We start from the raw sequence: 24,191 nt of genomic DNA on the forward strand, positions 1-24,191 counted from the left end.
GTTATACGCGTGATGAGATTGCAGCAAGGCATGACCGGGAAGCTCCCAACATCATGTGATCCTTCCGTCTGGTGCAATCTTCCCATTTTAGCCGATTCACACACAGCAAATCCATAGTTTCAGATTTTGCTTTGCTCATCTCTACCCGGCCTCTCTCAGTCACATGCTATGACCGAGCTTCTACGTGGGATGCATATTTGGGTGCCACCACCTTAGTTCACTCCTGGTTTCTATAGACAAGGAACATTAGATAAACTGTGGGTTCAGAGCCTTGTGGGAATGTTTAGGTAGAGGACGGGCTGCCGGCCAAGTCCCTGCTCTTCTATACACAAGAACTTTATCTTTGATTTATGTAATATAAATTACAAGGATTCTTTGAAGGCAGCGTCTTCATTATATGAGCCGAGAACAAAAAGGAGACGGACAAAGTCAATGTGGGAAAGCTTCTTGCGAGCCATTTCAATAACTTGGTTGTCATAACAATTCAATTACAACAGATGTTTCCTGCTCCGATATACAGGCAGCTTCACATTAAATCTGGTGAGACATCCACCGCCACTCCCACCAGGGCCGATCCAAAAGACTTGTGTTTAAATAAAATCTTAGGGATATTAATCAGCCAGCGTCTAACATGAAAATGTACTGTCCTAACGTAGTCCTGCGAATTAAAATCCTGCAAATCGAATATTCTTCAGGTTCCAGCGCTCAGGTCAGCAAAGAATTTACATCCAGAGCAAAAACCCATCATGACCTTGTCCTATTACACAGTTTGCAGATCGCCCAGGTGACCCTTCTCGGATTGAGGCAGAAGTCATGATCCACTTATCAGTCCAGTATGGTCTATCCCCCCAGACTGAAGAGCGGCCCCCCATCTCCAGCCGCCCCCCATGCAGACTCCGCAGACAGAGGCCGATGGAGTCACCTAAGGGTTCATTACACAGCACAAGATTAATAAAAACAAAGAAAGCAAAGTTATTTTTAACATTATCTTTATACTTTCTTTTAAAAAATAAATATGTTTCTACATAATATTTAATCTGCAAAGAAAGATGTGTTAATGACTGCGTCTCACAACGATAACAAATGATAGCACCAATAAATAAAACACATTACAATTAAAAAAAAAATGTTAGGCAGAATTAACTTTTTTGTGTTTTTGAATTTATTTACAAAAAGAAGGAAACCTGTAGTGTGTATGCGTAACGCTCGATATACAGATATGAACCCTGGGCTGGCAGAGGCCTCATGTATGGACTTCATTGTCACAAGGATTGTAATGGCTTATACTGGTTACCGACACAGTGCTAAATGGTCAACGTGCAGCGGAGGAAGCACGCCGTGCTTTACAGTGCTGGTTCACACAGGGGGCATGATGGAAACTAATGCTGGCATAAGGGGTCTTCAGCCACTGGTAGCACAATGAAGATCTATGGTAAGAACAGTCAGGTTCATCGTTTTGCTCCATGAAACATAACTGTTTAATGAAGTGGACCAGCCACCTGAGCACAGGATGGAGGAACAAATATTGAGCCGAAAACGTGAAAAAACAAAAACACTAGTTACCAAATGTATCACATGCCTCGGTGACGGGAGCACCCCCATCGTGTAGTTGATGCCACCACTCTTATAGGACACCAGTCTACTTTAAAACTCCGGATTTTCGTGGCTGCCCCCTCTGTATTCCAGTTCCTGTGACCGCCCTGCTTTACGCTGCACATGACCATTTATTTTACTTTTGCCCACAGTAATACAGGGCAGTGTCCTGCTCATCTGAAGTTAAAAGCAATTACCTAAATGGAATAACACAGAGCAAGGGACTACAGAAAACACACACCCTCATTGTACGCACTACTGTTCTTCTTCACACTCCAGTGGAAAGACTAAGAAGTCAGCATTAAATATTACATCTGATAATCTGACCCTGCGCCCCTGCAGAGCGATGCACAGAGTATGGTTCTGCAGTGCAGCGTGCCCGGCTCTGGAGGGGGGGTCAGCCTTGCCTCCTTCCTTTCACCAATTCTGAGATTGAATCACGACAAAGCTCCGCATCTCAAAAAGGAGAGAAGCGGACACGGGACAAGGGGACATACCCAGACATCCAGCACCGGACCCAAAACGTCCAGAAGGCAAGGCTTTCTATGTGCACAGGAGAGTCAACAAAACCCATGAATGTTGGATTCACAAGTGCAAAATAGTAAAATCATGATCACCGCTGCCCCAATATACACAGTCCACACAATAAATACTTAGACAGGCCAAGATACCTCTACGGCACAGGCAATAGACTATGGAAATTGTACTAGAATTTATGACTGAGGGTAACCGCACAGCGAGAGCAAGAAGCCCCCACATGGCTTGGACAGACATCTGTTCGCTACATGTGATGTGTTTCGCATTTGTGTGCACTGTCACATAACAGTATGCAATAAATACAATAAATACTGCCATACAGACGTTACTGCTGCGTAAAGCCGATTATGCAGTCATGGGGACATGTTCGGGCGAGGGACTAGCAAGACATTGCTCTATATCATGGGTTCCACAGACCAGGCAGCCGAGACAAAGAAGAGAGATTCTCACTGACAAGCAGCTATTGTGACCAGAGGTGCCGGTAGCCTCTACTGCTGGCCAGATGGGATCCTTCATCTAGAGAACAGGCGCCAGAGCGTTCGTTGCTGTCCGGCGGCTCCAATTTACCAGTCACCTGCCCTAGAGGAAGGATGCATGAGTAGTACTATCTTTCTATTCCCATAGCCTCTGAATACCCAGTATAAAAAGCATGAACCCAGATAGAACAGACTTCAATATCTGCACACAAGTGTGATGGAAAGGAGGAGGCCCTCATCATTACAAGTGACATCCTCTGTCGCCCACCCTCCATGCTCACCAACTTGCCTCCTGCACCAGTGAAGGTAGCAATGGCTTGAAAAAAACATATTAAAGAAAACCACCAAAGAGAACAGATAAAAACATTGGGCAATTCATGTATTTGTAATTGTATAAGTTATCTTAAATAGAACAAAAAAAATACTGTACCCTCCTGCGCTGTCTGAATAAAGGGGACATTAAATAAGTGGACAAGTGGCTCTGCATCCATGTATACACATACACACTACAGGGTTCCCCTGTCCGAGCTGTGGCTCATTACAGACCCTAGTCCCCCCATCCATGATCTACCTATCCAGGGCCATCAGATATCTTGCCATGTGCTTTAGGTCCTACAAAGGCACTTATTGTACGTGAGAGTCCATGTCTGAATTTGGCACTAGGGTAAGGGCCCTATTCTATGCGCTGTCTTCACAGGGTGCTCTCACACAAAATGAATAGCATCAGAGATGATCTGCCTTACACTGGATAATGGCACCGACCCCACGCATACACATCCACACAGGTAACTTTTATGGCAACCCCCCCAGTGAAAATGTTTCCCAGACAACATTGCAGTGTGCACAGAGATATTATCCTAACACAGTCTAGCAGCAAAGGAGCCAAGTCCCTCATGCAGGGATCAACCCTTTATTTGTGTCATGCTTATCAGTTAATCTTTCATCGGCACTGAAGTCCTTTAACCAGAAAACAGCTCAGGGTCTCGGGGTGAAGGAGTAAGAGCCTCACTCATTTCTAGGCTGCAAGGCACGTGGAACCTTAGAACAGGTGTGTGTGTCTGTATACATGAGATACATAGGCAAGGCTACAGTGAACGCGCTTCTACAGATTCTAGTGATTCCACCAGCTGCAACTCCAGGACTCACGGTGTTAGAAGGAGAAACTTGGACCAGGTCGCTTCAGATTCTCAGACATGCTAAGCCAGACCTGGTTCGAGGATTTGGGTGGGGAAACCATTCACCCACTGGAAGGCAGTCTCACTCAACATATACAAGTCCAATTCATATAACAGCAAGCTGCACTCATTGAGCGATTCATACTCTTAATATAGTCATTTCCACTCATTATGAGTGAGTCTTCCTCACTGGGGTGAGTAATTAACTCAATGTACAAGAGTTCACGTCATTTGCCAACTGCTCACTGGGAGAATACAAGTCCCAATGGATTCTAGCGATTACCGCCAGGTCTGCACACCATCCGCAAGTATTCCTCTCTTGTGACCGCCTTGATTTTGGTCCAGACTCAGACTTTTCGAGATCTTGATTTTTCTTTTAGTGTTGTATTAAGACCACAGAGATACAACTGGCACTGGCTCAGAATATGCCTGACAAAATGGAGCCAATGGGTCACATCATTTAGGAAGGGCAGAGAGTAAAAACATCCATAGGAAATAGTCAGACATTTTTTTTTTTTCCCAAAAGCCTTTCCTTTTCAGAATAGAGAACATACCCAAATCAATAGACACACACCAGCCGACAGTAGATGCCAAAAGATAAAGTTCCTCCAGGGCAGAAACTGTGCATGATGGGCAATGACGTTGTCTCTGGCCAACCTATGGCACCGATTAGTCTCGACCCCTCAATGAGTCTATCTGCAGAGGGCACAGGGCAAGTTTGGTGAAGGATCGAGTTTTGCAGCTGTAGGACTCCAGAACATCTCAGCAGGGCTTCTTTGACCTTTGATCTGATTTAGTTTTTTTTGCCTCTGGTTCAGCAGAAACTTAGTGACAATAGAATATGATCCAGAATAATTATTAGGGGTTAGCATCAGCTGAGTAGCTATCCCTCATGTACGTAAGTGAAAGGAAAAAAAAAAAAGTTTTGGCTGGCGACCAAAGTCCGGTAAATTATTATTTTTGTTAAGAAAAATCCAATATGTATATATATAAATATATACACAAATATATATATCTATATTTAATTATAATAATATATAAGAATCCAAAAAAAAAAAAAGTTATGACCCCGCTGTTCTGGCTCTCGATGTGTAGCAGCATCAATTTTGAAAAAGGAGAAGGAGAAATGGCGTTTACTGAATAATACGGCTATTCTTTCCCTCTGGGGGGACACGGAATGCATGAGAACCAAAGTGCTGTGCCGAGTTTCGATCCTTCATTTTCACTCCATTTTGTCTCTTTGTAGAGACGCTCTCCTCGTTTCACCGCCGCGGTTTTTCACATCTTTGGGAGAAACAAAATAAGAATTTAATTTTCAGCAACACCACAGAGAAATACTGAAAATTTTAGGAATTACATTCAGAGGACAAAAAGCCACATCTACAACACGACATACATCTACGTGTACACTTCGGCTCGGACGTTACTCGAAAAATATCAAGGGGCAACACACAAACATTAATAATTTGTGAGGCAACCAAAAGCACAAGGTGCAGCCCATGTTGCATAAAGGAGAGACATGAAACCATTAGTCACGGTGGAGAGGTAACTAAGTAACCACTAGTAGAAATGACTCGACTGAAGAGAGGGCTCGAGGAATACGAGGCAGCGACTCTTGGGTTCCCACGTCACGCCGCTGCATCCTGGCCGACATGAAGATGTGAAGAGAAACAACGTCTACATATGATGTAATCTTACCCTCAATCCTAAAAGCTGGACGGACAACAGATAGAGAAGCATTCAGGTGACACACAGGTGTTATTTGGGGTAACTTACTTTGCTGTAAGGGGTGGCAGAGCGCATGTTAGTGAGCGAGGTCAGCAGAATAGGGGGCCGCATATGGCTGGTGGGCTCTAGGCTTCTTGCCTCTCCTAGTGAAAGACAACAAACTGCTCTAAATGGCTACTCAGGGAAAACGGTGTCAAGATTTAGCTGAACATTGAAGGAGCAGATGCTGCACATCAATGCCCCACACTACGATGTACCTGGTAGGGGTACAGTGGGTAATCGATAGATGGACACGGATTTACAGCAGGGAGGATAGGTCACCTCTTCCCCTTCATACCACATGACTTTGCATGGTGGCTCTATTATCCACCCTTAATATCTCGAGAGGCCGCTTGCTCCACAGAAGAAGGGAAGCTTGTTCCAGAATGGTATGTGCCGCTGTTCTTGAAGCTAAAGAACATATCGAAACATACATCGGAGGCTCAGGATTAATGCTGTGAGCGCATGTAGATGCTGGTTTGTGTGAACCCCGGGAGATTAGCTGATCAGGTAGTAAGCCTCCCTGCAGGTATGGCAGCCGTCATGAGGGCACATGTATGACTGATGTGCACAGATATGAAGCAAACACAGAAAAGAACACTGAAGGCAGCGCTGTCCTCTGAAGACAGGACGTCAGCCAGCGATTAGCAGTAAGAAGCAGCTCTAACTTTACAGATTTTTCCCACATGTAAGATGAACCAACCTGCAAGTCCTTTCGTTTAACTCAAGCTGCTTCGTTTTGCAACGTGAGTCTGTGTTTTTACAGGAGCATTTACAGGTCTGGGGGTCTTGGATAAACAAGTGTTTTCTCCTCTCTGTGTCTGTGCAAGGCTCACAATGACTGCAAAAAGCAAAAGGAAAAAGAGTTCTAAGCTACAGCGCAACAGCAAGAGAAACGTCAACATGCAAAACTGCTCAACACATTACAAGCAATCCCTCCATCCCCGCAGACCTCCAGAGCGACCACTGGCCCCCCCGGCCTGCTTTTATAGCTCCCATCCGTGCATCAAACCATGGATATAAAAAGTAGGAACTGTCCACATTCAGGAGAAGGTGGCCGCCCTGACTTGGAAGGGTGTGTGCACACGCTGCGGAATTATCCACGCGGATTTGTCTAAATCCACAGGTCAAAAGACCTGCGGTATATCTGCAGATTAGCCTGCGGTTTGACACCCGTCATGGAGCAGGTGCCAAACCGCTGCGGAATCCGCACAAAGAAGTGGCATACCGCGGATTTAAAACCGCAGCAAATCCGAGTGGAAAATTCCACACTGTGTGCACTGTGGCTTTCATTTTCCATTGCTTTTAATGGTACTGTACACCGCAGCAGAAACTGCTGTGGATCCGCAGTACCAATTCCGCTGCGGATCCGCAGCGTGTGCACACACCCTAACAGTACGGAGCGGTGCCACCATAGCATATGGTAACACAACCCAACAGGTTCAGTGTAGATATCTGGCCGCCCTAAGAAATCCATATAGAGGTGGTGGGGTCCTCATCTCCACCTCATGGTCGGCTCACCAGCCACCTTCCTGCATTATGATCATTATTCAGGGTAAGAGCAAGCAGACAGCACAGTGTTAGGAAGCGAGGCACTGCATTTGGAAGGAGAAAAAGACACTTATGGTGTAATGTACGGTGTTAGCAGCTGTAATGAACGATCTTTAGGATTAGACTAAAAGAAGCAAGTTTGGGTAAATATTGTTTGCAATTAATTCTGCCTTCCAAATGCAGGACTTTGGTGTTAGAGTAGAAAGAAGAGAAGCAAAGAGACAAGTGCGACATCGGAGTAGGCAGCCGAGTGATGACCCCAGTATAATCTATATCTATGTGAGCAGGAGAAGAACACAAATGGCTGCACACCTGCATCATGCCGCCCATCACCTAATATTAACGGTATGCATAGGACTTTATGTGCCAGATGAACAGTTTTAATGTAGTTTTCCTGTGGGGCAATAAGTCAGCCATTTCAGTTTTTCTCCACGGGTTGGTTAGAAGAGTCTGTACTAAATGTACCGCAGTCTCGCTGAAGGACCCAAGGTGAAGCGCACACAGTTAAACTCGTGTAGACAAAACTGCAGGAGATGCCCGACCTCGTAGACAAAACTAACACTCCCACAGAAGTGGAGCCATCACCTTGACATTTAAAAGCAGACCCCCCTCCCCCCCCCCAAAAAAAAGAAGCAAGAAGCCCCACCGCCTTTCCCACCGGATCCTTGTTTGGATTAATATTAAAGGCATCACTCAACTAATCGTTGCTGCTTATGGCGAGCTATGGACAACACCTTCACTTTGGCTCCAAGAGAGACTGCTGCATCCGCAGACATAGTAATACTGAGCAGTGTTCACACCAAAGTAAGCAGGGGCATTGTGACTGCACCGCTAGTACAGGACGGTATTACAGATTGTGATTTTTCACTGCAACATGTGCAGTCACAATAAAAAAAAAAAAAAAAAAAAGTAATTTTCAGCAATGCATTTATCAGTATAATTCAGATAGGCGCCTTTGCGAGTGCCCCGCCACCAGTGCTGCCACAAGCCACCAGCATAAGCAGAGCTGACCCAATGTAATCATGAGATCTGACGAGACAATGGAGCAAAAGGGAAGACGTCAGCTGTGTAGATACAGACACCATATAATCACTGCTGGTGACCCGTCTAGAGACCATGGATACACAGAAAATAACCGGGAGGTGGAGTCTCATGATGACATTAAGACAGGATAAGATGCCCTCCTCCGCCCCACCACCATCAACGCCTCCAATTAGATCACAAGTGGGAGATTCTCAGCTTTTATTAACGCCCCCGATCCAAAAGCCACACGAGCAGATTAATGGGATTAATTCGGCTAAGTTCATACTGGGTGTTTTTCCTGCATTTTTTTCTGCAGCAAAACCTGAGTGCTCGGCAAAAAAGAAGCTTTTGCTACGTTTATCGTGTGTTTATTTCATGCGTTTCTTTCCATTCAATGGGTGAAAAACGCTGAAAGAGGTGACATGCTCTATGTTCAAAAAACGCAGCAAAGCACAAAACAAATAGGCTGTGTGCATGAGACTTCTGAAATCTCAGACATAGCTGGTAATGACAAATGCAGCTGAAAATTACTATAAAAAAAGGCAGCAGAAAAAAAAAAAAACCACAACAAAAACACCCAGTGTGAACACAGCCTTAATGGAATGAGGGGATACAATTCCGGGACTCTTGTTGGTGGTTGGGATTTAGCGAGCACACGATACAAACGTACAAGCGGTGCGATTTGTACCGGATTTTCTTGCGCTTTCGTTTATGGCCCTTCCCTCGTTTTGCTTTTCTGGAAGAAAAAAAATAAACACAGAGCGAGAGACAGAGAGAAAGGGCAAAAAACGAGAGAAACTAGAGGAAAATTAAGGGAATATGTGCAGAGCAGAGCGGTGACGCAAAACAGCGGCCAACCTTGGGGGGGAGCACAAGTCCAAGAAGAGCCGGAGCTGCCATCACGTCTCCAGTATTAGTGCAGTATGAAGCAGAGGCGAGATGAAGCCACTGGATTCGGCCATTACATCTGTGGTCAGTGCGACACACTTGTGCAGGCATGCTCATTACTATTAGTCGCGAGGGCTGCACACATCTATTCACAGTAACAAAGATGAGGACATCATCAGATTGGCCGGGAACCTAAAGGCCCCGTCACACTAAGCGACTTACCAGCGATCCCGACACCGATATCAAGGTGTCAGGATCGCTGGTAAGTCGCTATGTGATCGCTGGTGAGCTGTCACACAGACAGCTTCACCAGCGATCAGCACAGCGATGCCGAGCGCCCGGCATCGCTTGCCATCGCTGTAAAAAATAGAATCAAAATAAAAAATATAGTTATTCTCACCTTCCGACGTCCCACGCAGCCATCCCGCCTCTCTCCACGCTCCGGTCCCAGTGATCCTTTGCACGAATGACCGTGAGACTTTGTTATCCCTCGAGACCGTGACATCTCGCGGTCATTCGTGCAAAGGATCACTGGGACCGGAGCGTGGAGAGAGGCAGGATGGCTGAACGCGACGTCGGAAGGTGAGAATAACTATATTTTTTAAATTATTTTTTACACCTGATCGCTGGTCTCCCGCCTGTCACACACAGCGATGCGTGCTGGCCAGCGGGAGACCAGCGACAAAAGAAATGTCCAGAGGTTTCTTCCAGCGATCAGCGATACTGGCAGGGGGGCCGCTCGCTGATCGCTGTCACACACAGCGATCTCGCTGGTGAGATCGCTGTTACGTCACAAAAGTTGTGACTCAGCAGCGATCTCGCTACCGAGATCGCTTAGTGAGACGGGGCCTTAACACTTGTCAAGTCTCTAAAGTTTCCCAACTGAGAAGTACGGAGATGCATCCATTACCCCGGGACTCAGCCGCCTGCAGAGCATTCGTCTAACTCTACACATTTTGGGTAGCAAGTGAGAGAAGATCAAAACAAAAATCTGTTGCAATAATTAACGAGTGCCCCATCTCCCACAAAGGCAGGAGACTGGTCAGACACCTGCGGCACCGCTGCTAATGTGCTCCATGCGGAGCGGCGGTGAGCGCAGACAGCACAGGGCAGCTTTATCAGTGTGCACAACTTGGCGGTGAGGAGGTAACTGGGTCACCCCATTTATCTTGGGCTCGGCTATCTCTTTCCACCTCATTATATGCTGCATGGACAGAGGAGGTGACCTTTCCCACACGTGGCTGGATATTAATAGCAAGCCTAATAGGAAAAACATCTCTCTCCAAGGGGCCTTTCTACAGCAAAGCATCATGGGATATGCCCTCCAGTCATTCGATTTTCTTTCAGAGCCTTACTCTGCGCCCCAGCAGGTATCTGCGCTCTTCTACAGTCTCTATGATGAGGACCACTGCACTTAGACAACCTGGGGTTACTACTAACCAATACACACTTGCTCTTTGACTGTCCCATCACCACATCATCCGACAGGTGTGCACTCGAAATATAATGCACGTAATAACGGACTCAGAACAAAAAAAACAAAAAGAAAGCGACCAGCAGAAAAACAAGCAGACATAAACCAGCGGTACAAGCAGCAGTAGCCCATCTATCTCTTCATTTCTGAAATGCATTTGGTGTTATTGGATTAGTACATCTCCACGGACGGAGTGTTATCTGCAGCGCGGTCATAATGTGGAGTATGCAGGTGTGAACAGGTTAACAGCTCGTCTCCTGGACCATGCCGTGGCAGGAGCGGCCTTCTGGGGGACAGCGCCAAGTTGCATGAGTGCCAGTTGACAGGTCCTGACAGAGTCTGAAAATGCCTCACCTTCTCCCCCCGGGCTCCTGTCTCACCCCCTCCTCTACTTCTATACATAGTTTGGAATGTATTCTAGTTATGGGGTCTGGAGGATGGCTGCCGATAGAGCTGGGAACACAGCAGACCGTGTTGAGAAAACTTTAGGCATTAGGACGAGTGTATATGCCGACCGATGAGCAGTACTTCTGGGGTTACATTATAAATTCTCAGTCTCTTTTGTGCAGACCCACGATTGCAGACAGATGAGAACATGCGAATAATCTAGGTCATGCTCCACTCACAGGTTAAGTACTGGACTCAAAAACCATCACCACGGCAAAAGCGGATTGTCCCCGAGGCATGAAGGGCCACAGAGCCCTCTATCAGCACAGGTAGAGAGGCAGAAAACCCAGGGTGGCAGGTGACGCCACATCTACCACGCATTGTCATCTGAGGAGCGTCAGCGACAATAACTTCATATCAATGCCAGGGCCTCCAAAGAGACAGCAGAGCTCTGCGGCACAGCGGAGCCCTCCAGCATGATCTATTAACCCTTGCAGGCGTCGTTACTGACACGTCCAGTTGCTTCCTGCTGTTGGATGGGACATGGGTAGAATCAGACAAAAAACAGCGTAACTTACTTTTCCTGTTTGCCTTTAATTTCTTTCTTTTGTCTGTAAAATAATTTAAAAAAAAATAATTTAATGTATTTTCAGGCAGCTGTATTTCTCAAAGGAGCAGCTGACACGAGGAGCAGGAAAGTCTCACCTGCACTCACAGCGGCTGTGCTGCTGGAAGCTCTTCTCCACATACAGCTGACTCAGGTGAGGCCTCATCCTCAAGATCTAGAAGAAAAGTGGAAGACGACTGAACATTACATGAACACCTGACTGCTACCAGTCATCCGTATGAGACGTGGCGGTTTAGAATAACATGGAAGTCCATCTGAAATAGGAGAGAACAGTGGCCCCCAACATGTGGAAACTTTGCAGACTGACGCTTACTAAGGATCTGGGCCTTGGATGTAATAACGTGGCATTACGCAGATGCATGAAAGCTGCCGATCACGTACAAATACGCAGCCATGTCCCAGTTACTGAAGAATGTTAATCTGTGCGTCTCAGTAAAAGTTTATAAGAAGCAGGAATGGAATTACGTGCAGCAGTCCATGTGTTGTAAAACATGCCAGGAAAAAGGACGACGGGCTGGCACCTACCTGCATGGTGACATTGTACCACTCTGTGGGCACACACTCAAAATTCTCATCGCTGCAGCATCCAGCACACCTCTTAAGGAGAACACAAGAAGGCTTGAAGATGAACTCCACCTCGTCAGGATACTCCTGGTAGATATCCACCAAGGTATCTCGCTCCTGACACATGCTGCGCTCGTAGACCTTTATAAATGGTACAACTGGAGAGGAAAGACAAGGTGGTCAGCATGGTAGCCATACTATTATACATATCATTATGTCACACAAAGCCATTCTTCAGGAGACAATGCGAATAATGCAATATAGACATACGTGTATGGACCCTCCTGATGTACACATGAAGGCATATCAGATTTTACCATGGCACAATAATCTTGTAGGAAGTGAGAAACTGCTCTAGGGGTCTGGTGGGCGGTTAGTCCTCTCCCACCACTGAACTAAGCAGCCATGCTCGGTTCAACCGTTTAGGGTGGACTGGGGAGAAATACCAGTCTTATGTGAATGGTGACTGTAGCATCAGGTCCCCAAACATTCAGCGACTAAGAGCAACGGTCGGATGAAATACTTTGGAGTTGCATTTACAGCCCATTCACAAGCCCCGAGGCATCACAGATCGAGGGAACATTTTCTGACACCCGGATTTTAGGCTCATTTTCCAGAACAGATCCATGCTAATTTCCAGCCGATTCTTGCTATGTGTGAAGGAGCTAATTAGAGGCCATATCTTGACAAGTGGACAAAGACTCCCAGTGAGCAGAGCTTGGAGCCACATGTGCCCAGATTAGCAGGAAACATTCCCCTGCACCCCAGATGATTGTTTCATTGGCCTCTAGGATTAGAAACAAACAAAAGCTGTTAAACCCCCCCCCCCATCCCGGCCAGGGACTAGTAGAAGTGCTGAGAATTTCCAGCTGCCGCACCCCTGTTACGACACGCCATTACCCCCTTTACAGGCAGAATCTGGAAAGTTAAACACTTGTTGCAAACACAGACTGATTTAAGTCCCTTGGGCTCGGGCACACAAGATGTAATACTATTCTACACCAAAACATATTACAACATGGAATACTCCTTCAAGCTGCTTCCATCATAGTCCGTTACAGTCCCTACATTGGAGGACAAGGTCTTGGAGATACCGCCACCAACATCTGGAGCCGCCGTGCTCTACGGAGTCTGGCAGAAGTCCTCAGTTAACTTCCAGAGACCACCCCCTTCTTTCTGCCAGTAGTGGTCCAACAGGAGAGACCACCAGAGCAGCTGCTGAGAATCAGCCCTCCTCCCCCCCCCCCCTCTCCTAAGACAAACTGTAGAACAACCCTACCCCCACTCAGGTTCTTGTATGTGCATGTCAATTTTTCCTTAGGAAGCCATAAAATGTAATATTCCCCCTCCCCATTAATGTCCTAACAGCAGGCACTGCACCCTCCATACTTCTCAGCTTTCCACATATAAATGTAAGAGGGGAGCAGAAGAAAAGTCCCGTTTCAAGCATGCAGCCCCTCCGAACTGGGTTTACAGCAGACAAGTATTTAGTGAGGCATCGGTGATTTTACCTTTACAGCGAGTATGAAGAGGTTAATGGGAGCCGAGCATGCACACAGCTCCATATGGATCGTGCACACAGTTGCACCATGTTTGAGCATATTTGGAGCAGCGGCTGGTGGGTTGATAACCTTCACTGATAAGACCAGCTGCTGCCATCACGGAAACTTGCCCTCTTATCACATATACTGACAGCGGGAGGGCGGCTTCTCACACACCACCAGCTCTGAAAAATCTGTTTCATTTTACCATAACCATTAAGATATGGTAAAAAACACTGTACCAATAAGCAGGTAACAGGTCCTGACCCCTGCTGACAGGGAAACAATGAAGAAGCTCAAGGGTGTCGAGCCCTAGGCTGGCCCTGTGACTACATAACGATGCGCCTGCTGCACGATCTCCACGTATCATGAGCTTAAAATAAATGGGCTGACTAATCTCCAAGCGCCCGCAGTCTAGATGAGAAAAGGAAATCACAATGAGACACATCCAGGCAGCCATCACAGTACTTGTGTGTGCCAGAAAATATGCCTCATTAACACCAAGGGAACCAGAAGACAGCGCCACATCTCTGTGCACGAAGATCCAGGGCAAACTGACTACCACGAGTCAAGGGGACGGACGGCCAGGCCTCCTGGATCAGCCATGGTATTATTGTGATGTTCCAGGGCTTCATGAGGCTCTCCAGCCCAAAACGATCCTAAGGACAGGGACCTGTGTATCTGCCCTGAGCCTGTACCAAGATATGGTGCTCAATATTCACTCACAACTGCATTTATAGGAAAACATGCCTACACCTCCTTCTGGAAAAAGAAAAAATAAAACTAGCTTTTCCTAATGATTTCCTGACTATTTTAAGTTTGTAAAAAAAAACAGAAACTGCCCAAAATATAAAGACATCTTTTATAGTATGGCGAGGCCGGCACAAGTGAAGGCACAATGCTGTGCAGTAAGAGGTCACCGCCATTGCTCCTGACCCCCATACACAGGGTCGCTCAGCTCAAGGTTCCTCTATTCTCCGAGAGCCACTGACAAAATCATCTTGCCGGGTGCCCATCACTCTGCTGAATAAAGGGACCGGTCAACTGAACGCCAACCACCCGATCTTATGTTCCCGACAATCTATCAGGGATGGCTGCGAGGCGACTGTGCACATTAAGTGGTTGATTGATTTCGCTGAAACTGGAAGCTTTGGCCAACTTATCTAATGTGTATGAGGGCCTTTACTCTAGAATAGGATCTGACAACCACACCCTATGTGTCTAATGATCCAGAGCTAGTAAGAAACATCTGTACAGATCCTGGACCAGAAACTGTCCAGAAAAAAACCCAAAAAAAATGCATCTATTAGGAAGCGTCCTTACCTTCTGTGGGTTTCTGCTCTTTTTCTTGTGTGGGGGCTGCCAGGGAAAACTGCAGGAAACAGAAAGAAAAGAAAACTATGAGGACACTGATTAGATAAGATGAAAGAAACTAAAGGGCAATCTCAGAAGTCAGACAAGTTTTAGTTGGAAAGTGCCAGAGTGTCCCAGCCCAGATCACTGCGTGCAGCATCACAGTACACATCTTATTCCTAGAAACAATCCAGAAGGTCCCAAGAGGCCGGTGCGGGTGGTAAAGGGGCAAAAATGTTATTTAGAAGAATGTTATCCTCCTGTAGAGAATACAACCGGCCTGTCCCACTATTTACATAGAAAGCAGGATCCTCCCCATACATGGCAATGTTATGGAAGGGTGTAGCCACAGCTGGGCAAACTGCAGGGCTTTGAGGTTATGTGCACACGTTGCGGATTCTGCTGGGGAATTTTCTGCGCGGATTTTGCTAAATCCGCAGGTAAAATGACCTGCGTTTTACCTGCAGATTTTCTGCGGATTTTGTGCGGCTGTCCCCTGCATTTCGACACCGGCGGATTCCTATAATGGAGCAGGTGTCAAAACGCTGCGGATCTGCACAAAAGAAGTGACATGCTGCGGATTCAAATCCGTGGAAAAATCCGCAGCATGTGCACAGCGTTTTTTGTCTTACATTGGCTAAAATGGTACTGTACATCACTTGCAGATCTGCTGCGGATCCGCAGGGCCAAATCTGCTGCGGATCCGCAGCAGAATCTGCAACGTGTGCACATACCCTTAGGCTGAGGGCATTTAAATAAGTGGTAAATGGTAAGTGTCCCTCGGCTGGTGCACATTGTGTGGGGCAGGGCAGCATCCGGTTTCCTCCCCGTCCTCTGTGGCCTTTAGAGCTCACGTTTTATTTGATTTTGGGCTTGTCTTAGTTTCCTATGTCCTTATGATCCCGCAGGTGCCAGCTCAGATCTGTAGCTACACAAAGTTTTATGCCGCTGCAGCTACAATTGTGTGTCTGACAAGAAGAGATGTAATCAACAACACAGGAAACCATTAGGCCAGAACAATAGGAAACCATCATCAGGGCAATACATACAGTCAATGACTTCCCTGCCTTTCATGGCTTCCCGCTGATGACTGCCTCCCCTGCCAGTGTGTACTCTGTGCTGTATACTGCTGTATACGGGGTGGCGCCTCCATGGTGGCCTGTCATCATGAAATTCAGAAAGTGAGGGTGACCTGTCAGAGGTAAATCTCCACCAGCCAAATGGAAAACTTCTAGTAGCAGAAACTCCGTCATCTGTACCATCACCCCTACCGTCCTGTGTTCCTCATATCTGAAGGTCAGTCCATAGCAAAACAAACAGCACAGCAGAGCCGCCGTGTTGTGAGCTGCAGACATGTTACAGTCTCGGCTCCGCTGGGTCCAAAGTCTACGATCCAATTACCTGCGCAGCACACACAGGCTGGAACATTGGGAACACAAGTAAAACTTCGAGTGTCTGCCCTGTGCCCGACTACCATCATATTATAATATATCCTCACACTATCCCTCCTCACTAGTCCCGGCCTGTATATAATGTACAGTGGCTGGCCTCCCACACCAACACAGTAATGACTCAATTTAGATTTTATGACATATGGATTTGTTTTGACATCGGAAAAACTAATGAAATACTGACAAATCTACAATTCTGTACTGTGGACACTTCAACATGATGATGGACTAGGCCCAGACCAGACTCAAGTGAACACTACAACCATGGAGGCCGAGGCGGCCGGCCACACAAGGGGATGTTTAATATGTAATTCCTATGTTTATGGAGTCTGCTAATATTAAGCAAGACCTCACAGGAGGGGTAACATCTGGAGCTCTTCTGGGTATTCATCACTAATCTCATACATTTCCAATTCAAGAGAAAAAGAATGAATGCTGAATATAGATCTGGTGACCACTCAAGGGCTTCTGTCTAGAGACTAGTCAAGTCACTGCCTGGAGCCAACATCTCAACCAGAAGGCCTTGGTGCTAACCTTTCCAGGGGCCGCAGCACTAGAAAGGACCTTGACAGTCAGCAGTGAACTTGGTCACATTGTGATGCAGGCTGATTAGCTAGCCGTGACATTAACTCTCCGCTGTCATTTCTGGATCACTGTGCCCTGCACCTGTCTCCTGCCTGGAGGTCTGCTCAGGGATTAGTGCTCAGAAATACTGAAGAAGTCTCTCCAAGGACAGAATTAAATCTGAACAGTCACTGCAGGTCCTGTCTGTCCTTGTAGTCATGGCAGGGACAGTCAGCCCTTCCAGAGGGGGCTGCAGCAGGATCCCACTATGTGGGTGACCTTTTCTCCTGCAGTTATGCTGAAGTACTGCTGACACCAAAACTTCATGAAGCCTCGTCCCTGCATAGCGAGATGCCATCTCACCCCGAAACAATGCACATAGCACCTGACCGCTCACTGGCATCAAAAAATGATGGGCACAAAGAGGTGTAGACTGTAACCGGGGTTAAAAAACGTACATGTAACACAGAGTAAGCAGAGGTGTGAGCAGCACGGCCACGCAGGGTGTGCAAGCAGAGCAAAATCTACCCCGAGTCACACAGCCACAACCAGAAGACACTAAGAAAAGCCATCAAGAAATCAGAAATTCTTGCTTGGTTGTCAATCAGCAGCAAGCGAACCATCCTCTAATGTTCCGATGTAACAAACTACATGTGGACCCGGACACTGATCAGTTACAGCAGAGCCGAGCTCAGGAGGCGTTCAGGTCACTTTGATCTTTTTTCCCCCATGAAAACATATACAGTATATTATACTTAAACATATATAGTGATCCCAGGGATTTTATTTCACCACAAATTTCTCGCAGGGGATATCCTCACGCTAACCTATGCATTATCCTGTAGATTGCTTCCTCCCCTCAACTTTCACGGGTGTAGTGTATGGATTTGGGGGGTGGGTGGATGACGTTTTGTCAGGATTACATCAACTCCATGTGCAGCAAGACACGAGCTTGGTCATGAGGACAATTTAGTAGCTATACGCACATTTCCCGCAGATTTCACCTCTATAATGTCAGGTTTGGATCCTGCCCAGATTTTCCAGCTATCACTGTGAACAATGACTCTTCATAGCTGCCGATATCACGGTTCTGAAGAAAACCGGAGCTGGATTACCCTGGAAGCAGGGGACGGCAGAGATGGGTCTCCCCAAACTCCTGCACAACTTGTGGGAAAGACGGTTCCTCCATAGTGAGAATTACAGGAGACCGAACCGAGAACATGTCAGCGCCAAGGGGAAATGCACGACATGACCTTGCAGATACTTGCACTAGGTCACGGACTAATGGTCCCGGCAGTCGGTGGCTCTATAGGAGCTGTTTTATTAGGGGTGTGCTGTGGGAATCCCTGTGCTGGTGGGTCATAAACTACAGAGTACACAGTTATAGGAATAAAAGGTGAGGAACCGCAGGACTGAAGGGGCATTTTCTACACATCGTAGAATTAGGGGACGATCCCGCAGGGGGGGTCGCTGCCCGGGGCCCTCCCAGCACCCGGGGCCCTCCACGCTTCTCAGCAGCTAGTGCACTTCAGTCCTTTACAAACTGCAAGGAAGTGAAGCAGTTAATGCATCTCACTCCGCCTGTCTTGCCACAATCTCTCCTTCCTCATTAGTTGAGCTTTGTAACTGTAAATGCTTGGAAAAACAATTAGGCTGACTTGTAAAAACTGCTTGTGTGCTCACAAGGACCCTTCCCAAAACCTCAGCACAACAGACAGCAGAGCAAGAGAAGAAAGAGAAAGCCTTGTGATCTGTCACCGCTAGGACCTCACTCATTCAAGGACATCTCTAACTCACAATGTGGACTGAGGCCTAGCGATTGCTGGCAGAGCAGACAGATGAAGGGGGAAAAAGCCTGGCCCAGTCACGAGAAAGAGATTTAAAGGCCTTTCGTCTGTCTCAAGGCTGGTTTACATTGGAAAAAAGTGTACGTGCAGTATGAGCCGCCTGGCTAACCCGGCCTACTGATCTGTCGTCAGAATGAAAAGGGGAGCCAGTGAGAGGGGCCTGCTTACCCCCACAAGAGGAGGAAACTCAAGTGACCCATTAACAGTCCAGTCACACGCTGCCCGCTCACTTCCCGGCCGTGTATCTATGACAATGCTGGCAGACTGGGACCGGGCCCTCTCTGTGGTCACATTAGATCTGACTGGACCCAGTTACTGTACAACTCTGCAGAGACAGAATAGGGGACAACGCTCCCGTGTACACAGCAGCAATATCACACCACATCTGCTGGCCCCCAGGAGCCCCATCCAGCAGCCTGTGGAGAGTGCACCTTGCTGCCTGAAGTTCAGGGCACTTGTGGGGTTCGGAGCCCGGGCTCTGCCACACGTGCTGCTGTACAGAGAGAATACAATCACAGCACCTCCATATACCATGGCCAAGTTCACACAAGTCACAGCCCCACAAAGAGGGAAACAGTCAGCGCCAAGTTTAGTGGCCGCCTGCAGGATCACCTGAGCTTGGCCGCCCCACGGATTGTGGGTATCTATGGAAAGTGCTACGTGCCCAAGAAGAATGATCACATTGGTACAAATCAATAACATGAGGGCACAAGCCCCGCTCCTGCCCTCCAGGAGCCGAGGGCACAAGCCCCGCTCCTGCCCTCCAGGAGCCCCGCACACAGCCCGCTCCTGCCCTCCAGGAGCCCCGCACACAGCCCGCTCCTGCCCTCCAGGAGCCCCGCACACAGCCCGCTCCTGCCCTCCAGGAGCCCCGCACACAGCCCGCTCCTGCCCTCCAGGAGCCCCGCACACAGCCCGCTCCTGCCCTCCAGGAGCCCAGCACACAGCCCGCTCCTGCCCTCCAGGAGCCCCGCACACAGCCCGCTCCTGCCCTCCAGGAGCCCCGCACACAGCCCGCTCCTGCCCTCCAGGAGCCCCGCACACAGCCCGCTCCTGCCCTCCAGGAGCCCCGCACACAGCCCGCTCCTGCCCTCCAGGAGCCCCGCACACAGCCCGCTCCTGCCCTCCAGGAGCCCCGCACACAGCCCGCTCCTGCCCTCCAGGAGCCCCGCACACAGCCCGCTCCTGCCCTCCAGGAGCCCCGCACACAGCCCGCTCCTGCCCTCCAGGAGCCCCGCACACAGCCCGCTCCTGCCCTCCAGGAGCCCCGCACACAGCCCGCTCCTGCCCTCCAGGAGCCCCGCACACAGCCCGCTCCTGCCCTCCAGGAGCTCAGCACACAGCCTGCTCCTGCCCTCCAAGAGCCCCGCACAGCAGCCCCGGGCAGTGGCCTCTTACCTGGGCAGAGGAGATATAGACCAGTAAGCCCCAGTATATCCAAGAAAACAGAAAGTACATGGTTCCCAGTAAAATCCGCAGAGGAGCCCCCAAGTGTGTGCTGTAGTCGAGCCCCCCACTCCTAGGTGTGAGTGCGATCTTCAGAGCCCGGGTCACTCCATGGATCCACACGGCAGCAGCAGATCCGCCGACACACAACTCAAAGTTGAAGGCAGCAAGTTTCAATCCATGTTTGCAGTAATCCCGGAGCGGGAGCAGAGAGCCGACCCCCCGGTGCACGGCGACCTCCACAATCCAGCGAGCGGTGTCAGGAGCCGGATCAGCGCTACCCCGGCGGCTTCTCGTAGCTGTGTGTCATCCGGAGCAAGAGCCAGCGATAGACTAAAGAGCGAGCGCCCGCCCCGGGGAGGGGCGACCGACAGAAGCCTGGGCGAGAGGGACCCCAACTCACACACAGGGCTGTGTGCGCCCCCCGAGCCCGGCGGCGGCCGCCGCTCCAGCCACGCAGCAGCTGCGCCGACATCATCCCCCGCTACCAGCCCCGCTGCACGATCCCAGGCGGCTGCTCCTCCATGCTGCGGCCAGCCGGCCGCGCGTATACAGCCCCGCCGCCTGCGGCCGCCAGAGGGCGCCCGCCACCTCCCATACACTCACCCGACCGGACGGCAGATCCCATCCCATGGGAAATCAGATCCAACGGCAGATCCCATCCGGAGGCAAATCAGATCCCACAGTAAATCACATACCAAATCCCACGGCAGATCCATAGATCTACAAGGGGCAAAAACTGAGGGAGTGTCACATATACTCTGCACCACCTGCACTGAGCGAGCTTCACCTGCAGTCCTATGTAAAAGCACAGATATCACAGTGATAACTCTCTGAGTACAGATAATGTAATAGATGTCACCAGCAGTCCTATGTAATACCACAAATAACACAGTGATAACTCTCTGCACAGATAATGATAATGTCACCTGCAGTCCTATGTAACACCACAGATAACACAGTGATAACTCTCTGAGTACAGATAATGTAGTAGATGTCACCTGCACTCCTATGTAACACCACAAATAACACAATGATAACTCTGTACAGATAATGTAGTAGATGTCATCTGCAGTCCTATGTAACACCACAGTTAACAGTGATAACTCTCTGAATACAGATCATGTAATAGATGTCACCAGCAGTCCTATGTAACACCACAGTTAAAACAGTGATAACTCTCTGAATACAGATCATGTAATAGATGTCACCTGCAGTCCTATGTAACACCACAGATATCACAGTGAGAACTCTGAGTACAGATCATGTAATAGATGTCATCTGCAGTCCTATGTAACACCACAGATAACACTTGGATTTCTACTGTTGCAGCCCATCACACCAGCGCACGGGTTCCCACAGTAATAGTGGATGGGCTGTGGAGCTGTGTGTAGCTCTGTGAGGGCACCTACTGGACATACTGTGATCATCAATCTGCTTCTCTGCTCACATTCTTAAGACATTTTTAATTTGGCAGAAGTTCCTAAAATAATAATGAAGATGGGAAAAAAAAATCACGTAAGTTGGAGCAATGGTGGGGCAGATTGTCGCTGGCACACTGATCCTTGTGTGCACTGTGCTACTGTCACGTACTCCTTACTCTCTAGTCACCCACTATTCTGGACATGCACCCTATGTCCTCTCCCCAAATGTTTCTATAAGCCTAATGAAGGTAGAAGCGCGTTGTGCCATCATGTCTGTGGACACTGCGTCCTTACAGAACAGAGTAGAGTCCTCAAAAGAAATATTCAGTATTACAAAATCTCAGCTGCCTCCTACAATTACATAGGACTGCACACAGTGGAATCACACACAGAACCAGACACAGAGACTTCAGATGGGAGTTTCTGATGCTGCAGATTTTCTACAGCATTTCCGCACCTATTAGGGGTAAGGTTTTCTCAGTCCGAGGATAAAAATCAGACATGTGCACAGCCCCAAAGAATATCATAACTATGAGTGCAATCCATCAACACTATGGATATCACTGTGCACAAGACCAAAACAATGCACGGCAGACTCAAACTCAGCCTGTAAAGTGGGATATATATGTTCACCAAGTTTATTACATGTTTCCAAAACATACAGGTCTTAAAAACTGTCAAAAAAAGGTGACGTGGTGTACAGGCTTTACAAAATGTAGTGGGCTTATCAATGGTGTGGACCATTCATTCAGTGAAATCTGAGTGTGTAAAGCCAGGAAGAAATAATGTAAAAAGAGAAAAAAAAAGTGTGTAGCAAGCAGATGAATGATACAGGGTGGATTACCAGTAAGGGCACGCTCCCTCATTCATTGCTGCGTGTTTATGCAGCGTCCAGATGTTACAGCATTAGGGATGGATTTCTAGAAATGCGACTCTGTGCACCTGCGGATCACCCGCGGAAGCGGACATGTGGCGCGCCTCCCAGGACTGCCGCAGCATGTCAATATCTATTGCGGAGACGCTAGTTTCCGCAAGAGAAATGACAGAACGTATTGAACGCGGTAAATCCGCATGGTTCGGTGAATGTATGCGGATTTACCTGCGTTTTAGACGCAGTGAACACACACTGCATCCAAAGCGCTGCTACATCCTGACCATGGGCACACAGCCTAATAAATCTGCTGGAATGTGTCATGAGTGAGGGTTTAGCATGAAGTCACCCCTTTCCATGTGCAGAGAGGAGAACAGAATTGATTACATTTTCTCAACCTGCAATCACTCTGTAACTCTCTTGTTGCCATCACCTTTTAGACAGAAGCCACCTGCTCCCCTGGTAGCGGCAGCTCAGCAGCCGATTCTGCAGGAATCCTTGGCCAATGTGACCCAGTATTACATCGCTGCCATTCAGATAGATGGTCTTATTACATATGTAATACATAAATGGCTCAAGAGCAGCACATTTCCTGCTCTGAGGACATTACAAGTTTGGTTCTAGAAAGAAATCCACATGAGGAGCTATACCAGCCACATGACTATCATGACGCCCATGTGCCCAGTCAGCCACAAGGCCGTGCCAAGGATTCTGAAAGAAGTGCATGCTGCCACCCGAAGGTTTATGGGTGTGATGGAAACAACCAAGCACCACGCTACATGATTCAGGAAAATGCACCAAAAAAGTAACATGACCCCCAAAGTGCGCCTCCCAGGTATTACTGACCCATCATCCTGCCTCTTGGAGTGGTGAAAGCAGCTCCTATTCTCTGCAGTATGTGAAGTGTAACAACAGACGGGTTATTTTTGCAGTTATATTTTTAGGAAGCGTTATCTGCTTTGCCTGATAGTAATACGGCCCATGCCAGACCTATTGCCTTATCTCATAGTTTTCATTTCGCTCGGACTTTATGGCGGTGAGCATGTTATGTGTCAGCCTGGAGATGGTTATCAGGGCCGCACTGATTAGATGTGAGAATGTGAAGACTGGCGAGAACCCCGGCGCCTCGTCCTCTGTGATGCAATGATAATTCCGGTGTACTGTCCATACGTTTATACACACTTCTACATTAACATTTTATTATAAAGGACCTTTCGACCTCTGAAAACCTCTCTATAGTTTTCGGACCTGCCGAGCTTTTCCTGCAAAAGACGCTTCCAGCAAACGGCGGCAGTGTTTCTCCTGCAGCATCTCTTATGATGTCTCTTTTCAGTTAATTGCATGTATTATTAGTGAGCAGCTGCCCAGCATGGTCAGGTCACTTAGTTTAACCAGTTTGTGGCTTTGGAGCCTGGAGCAGTTAAATAAAGCCCAAAAAGACTGACCACATGCAGAGCAAGGCGCTTTTACACTGCATATGTCCATCCTTCTTGGAGTTTTTTAGCGCTTTCTCAAGGGTGTTCCAGGCAAAATCCACCGGAAAAAAGCATCATGTGCACATACTCTTAGGCTAGTTTCACATTAGCGTTTACGGCCGCCGCTACGCCCCGCCGGTAGCTCCGCCTACGGGC

General features: G+C 48.1%; 1 protein-coding gene across 8 annotated transcripts; it reads right to left on the reverse strand.

Annotated features, from left to right (window-relative positions):
* Positions 1 to 972: 972 nt before the first annotated feature.
* On the reverse strand, positions 973 to 20,965 carry VEGFA (vascular endothelial growth factor A). Of its 8 annotated transcripts, none has more exons than XM_073556234.1 (9): positions 20,872 to 20,965; positions 14,928 to 14,976; positions 12,025 to 12,221; positions 11,577 to 11,653; positions 11,450 to 11,482; positions 8,793 to 8,858; positions 6,252 to 6,389; positions 5,558 to 5,652; positions 973 to 5,065 (listed from the first exon to the last, which is right to left on the reverse strand). In XM_073556234.1, the coding sequence occupies exons 1-8, from the start codon at positions 20,896 to 20,898 to the stop codon at positions 5,586 to 5,588; spliced, it is 654 nt and encodes a 217-aa protein (XP_073412335.1). In that variant the 5' UTR covers positions 20,899 to 20,965; the 3' UTR covers positions 973 to 5,065; positions 5,558 to 5,585. The 8 variants fall into 8 exon arrangements, with proteins under 8 accessions (XP_073412335.1, XP_073412334.1, XP_073412333.1 ...); XM_073556233.1 differs by lacking the exon at positions 20,872 to 20,965 and adding an exon at positions 20,218 to 20,414 and having other exon boundaries at positions 8,811 to 8,858; XM_073556232.1 differs by lacking the exon at positions 20,872 to 20,965 and adding an exon at positions 20,218 to 20,414.
* Positions 20,966 to 24,191: the final 3,226 nt, after the last annotated feature.

This window comes from Dendrobates tinctorius, unplaced genomic scaffold, assembly GCF_039654945.1.
Source record: "Dendrobates tinctorius isolate UK_male_01 unplaced genomic scaffold, ASM3965494v1 ptg000232l, whole genome shotgun sequence".
NCBI lineage: Eukaryota > Metazoa > Chordata > Amphibia > Anura > Dendrobatidae > Dendrobates > Dendrobates tinctorius.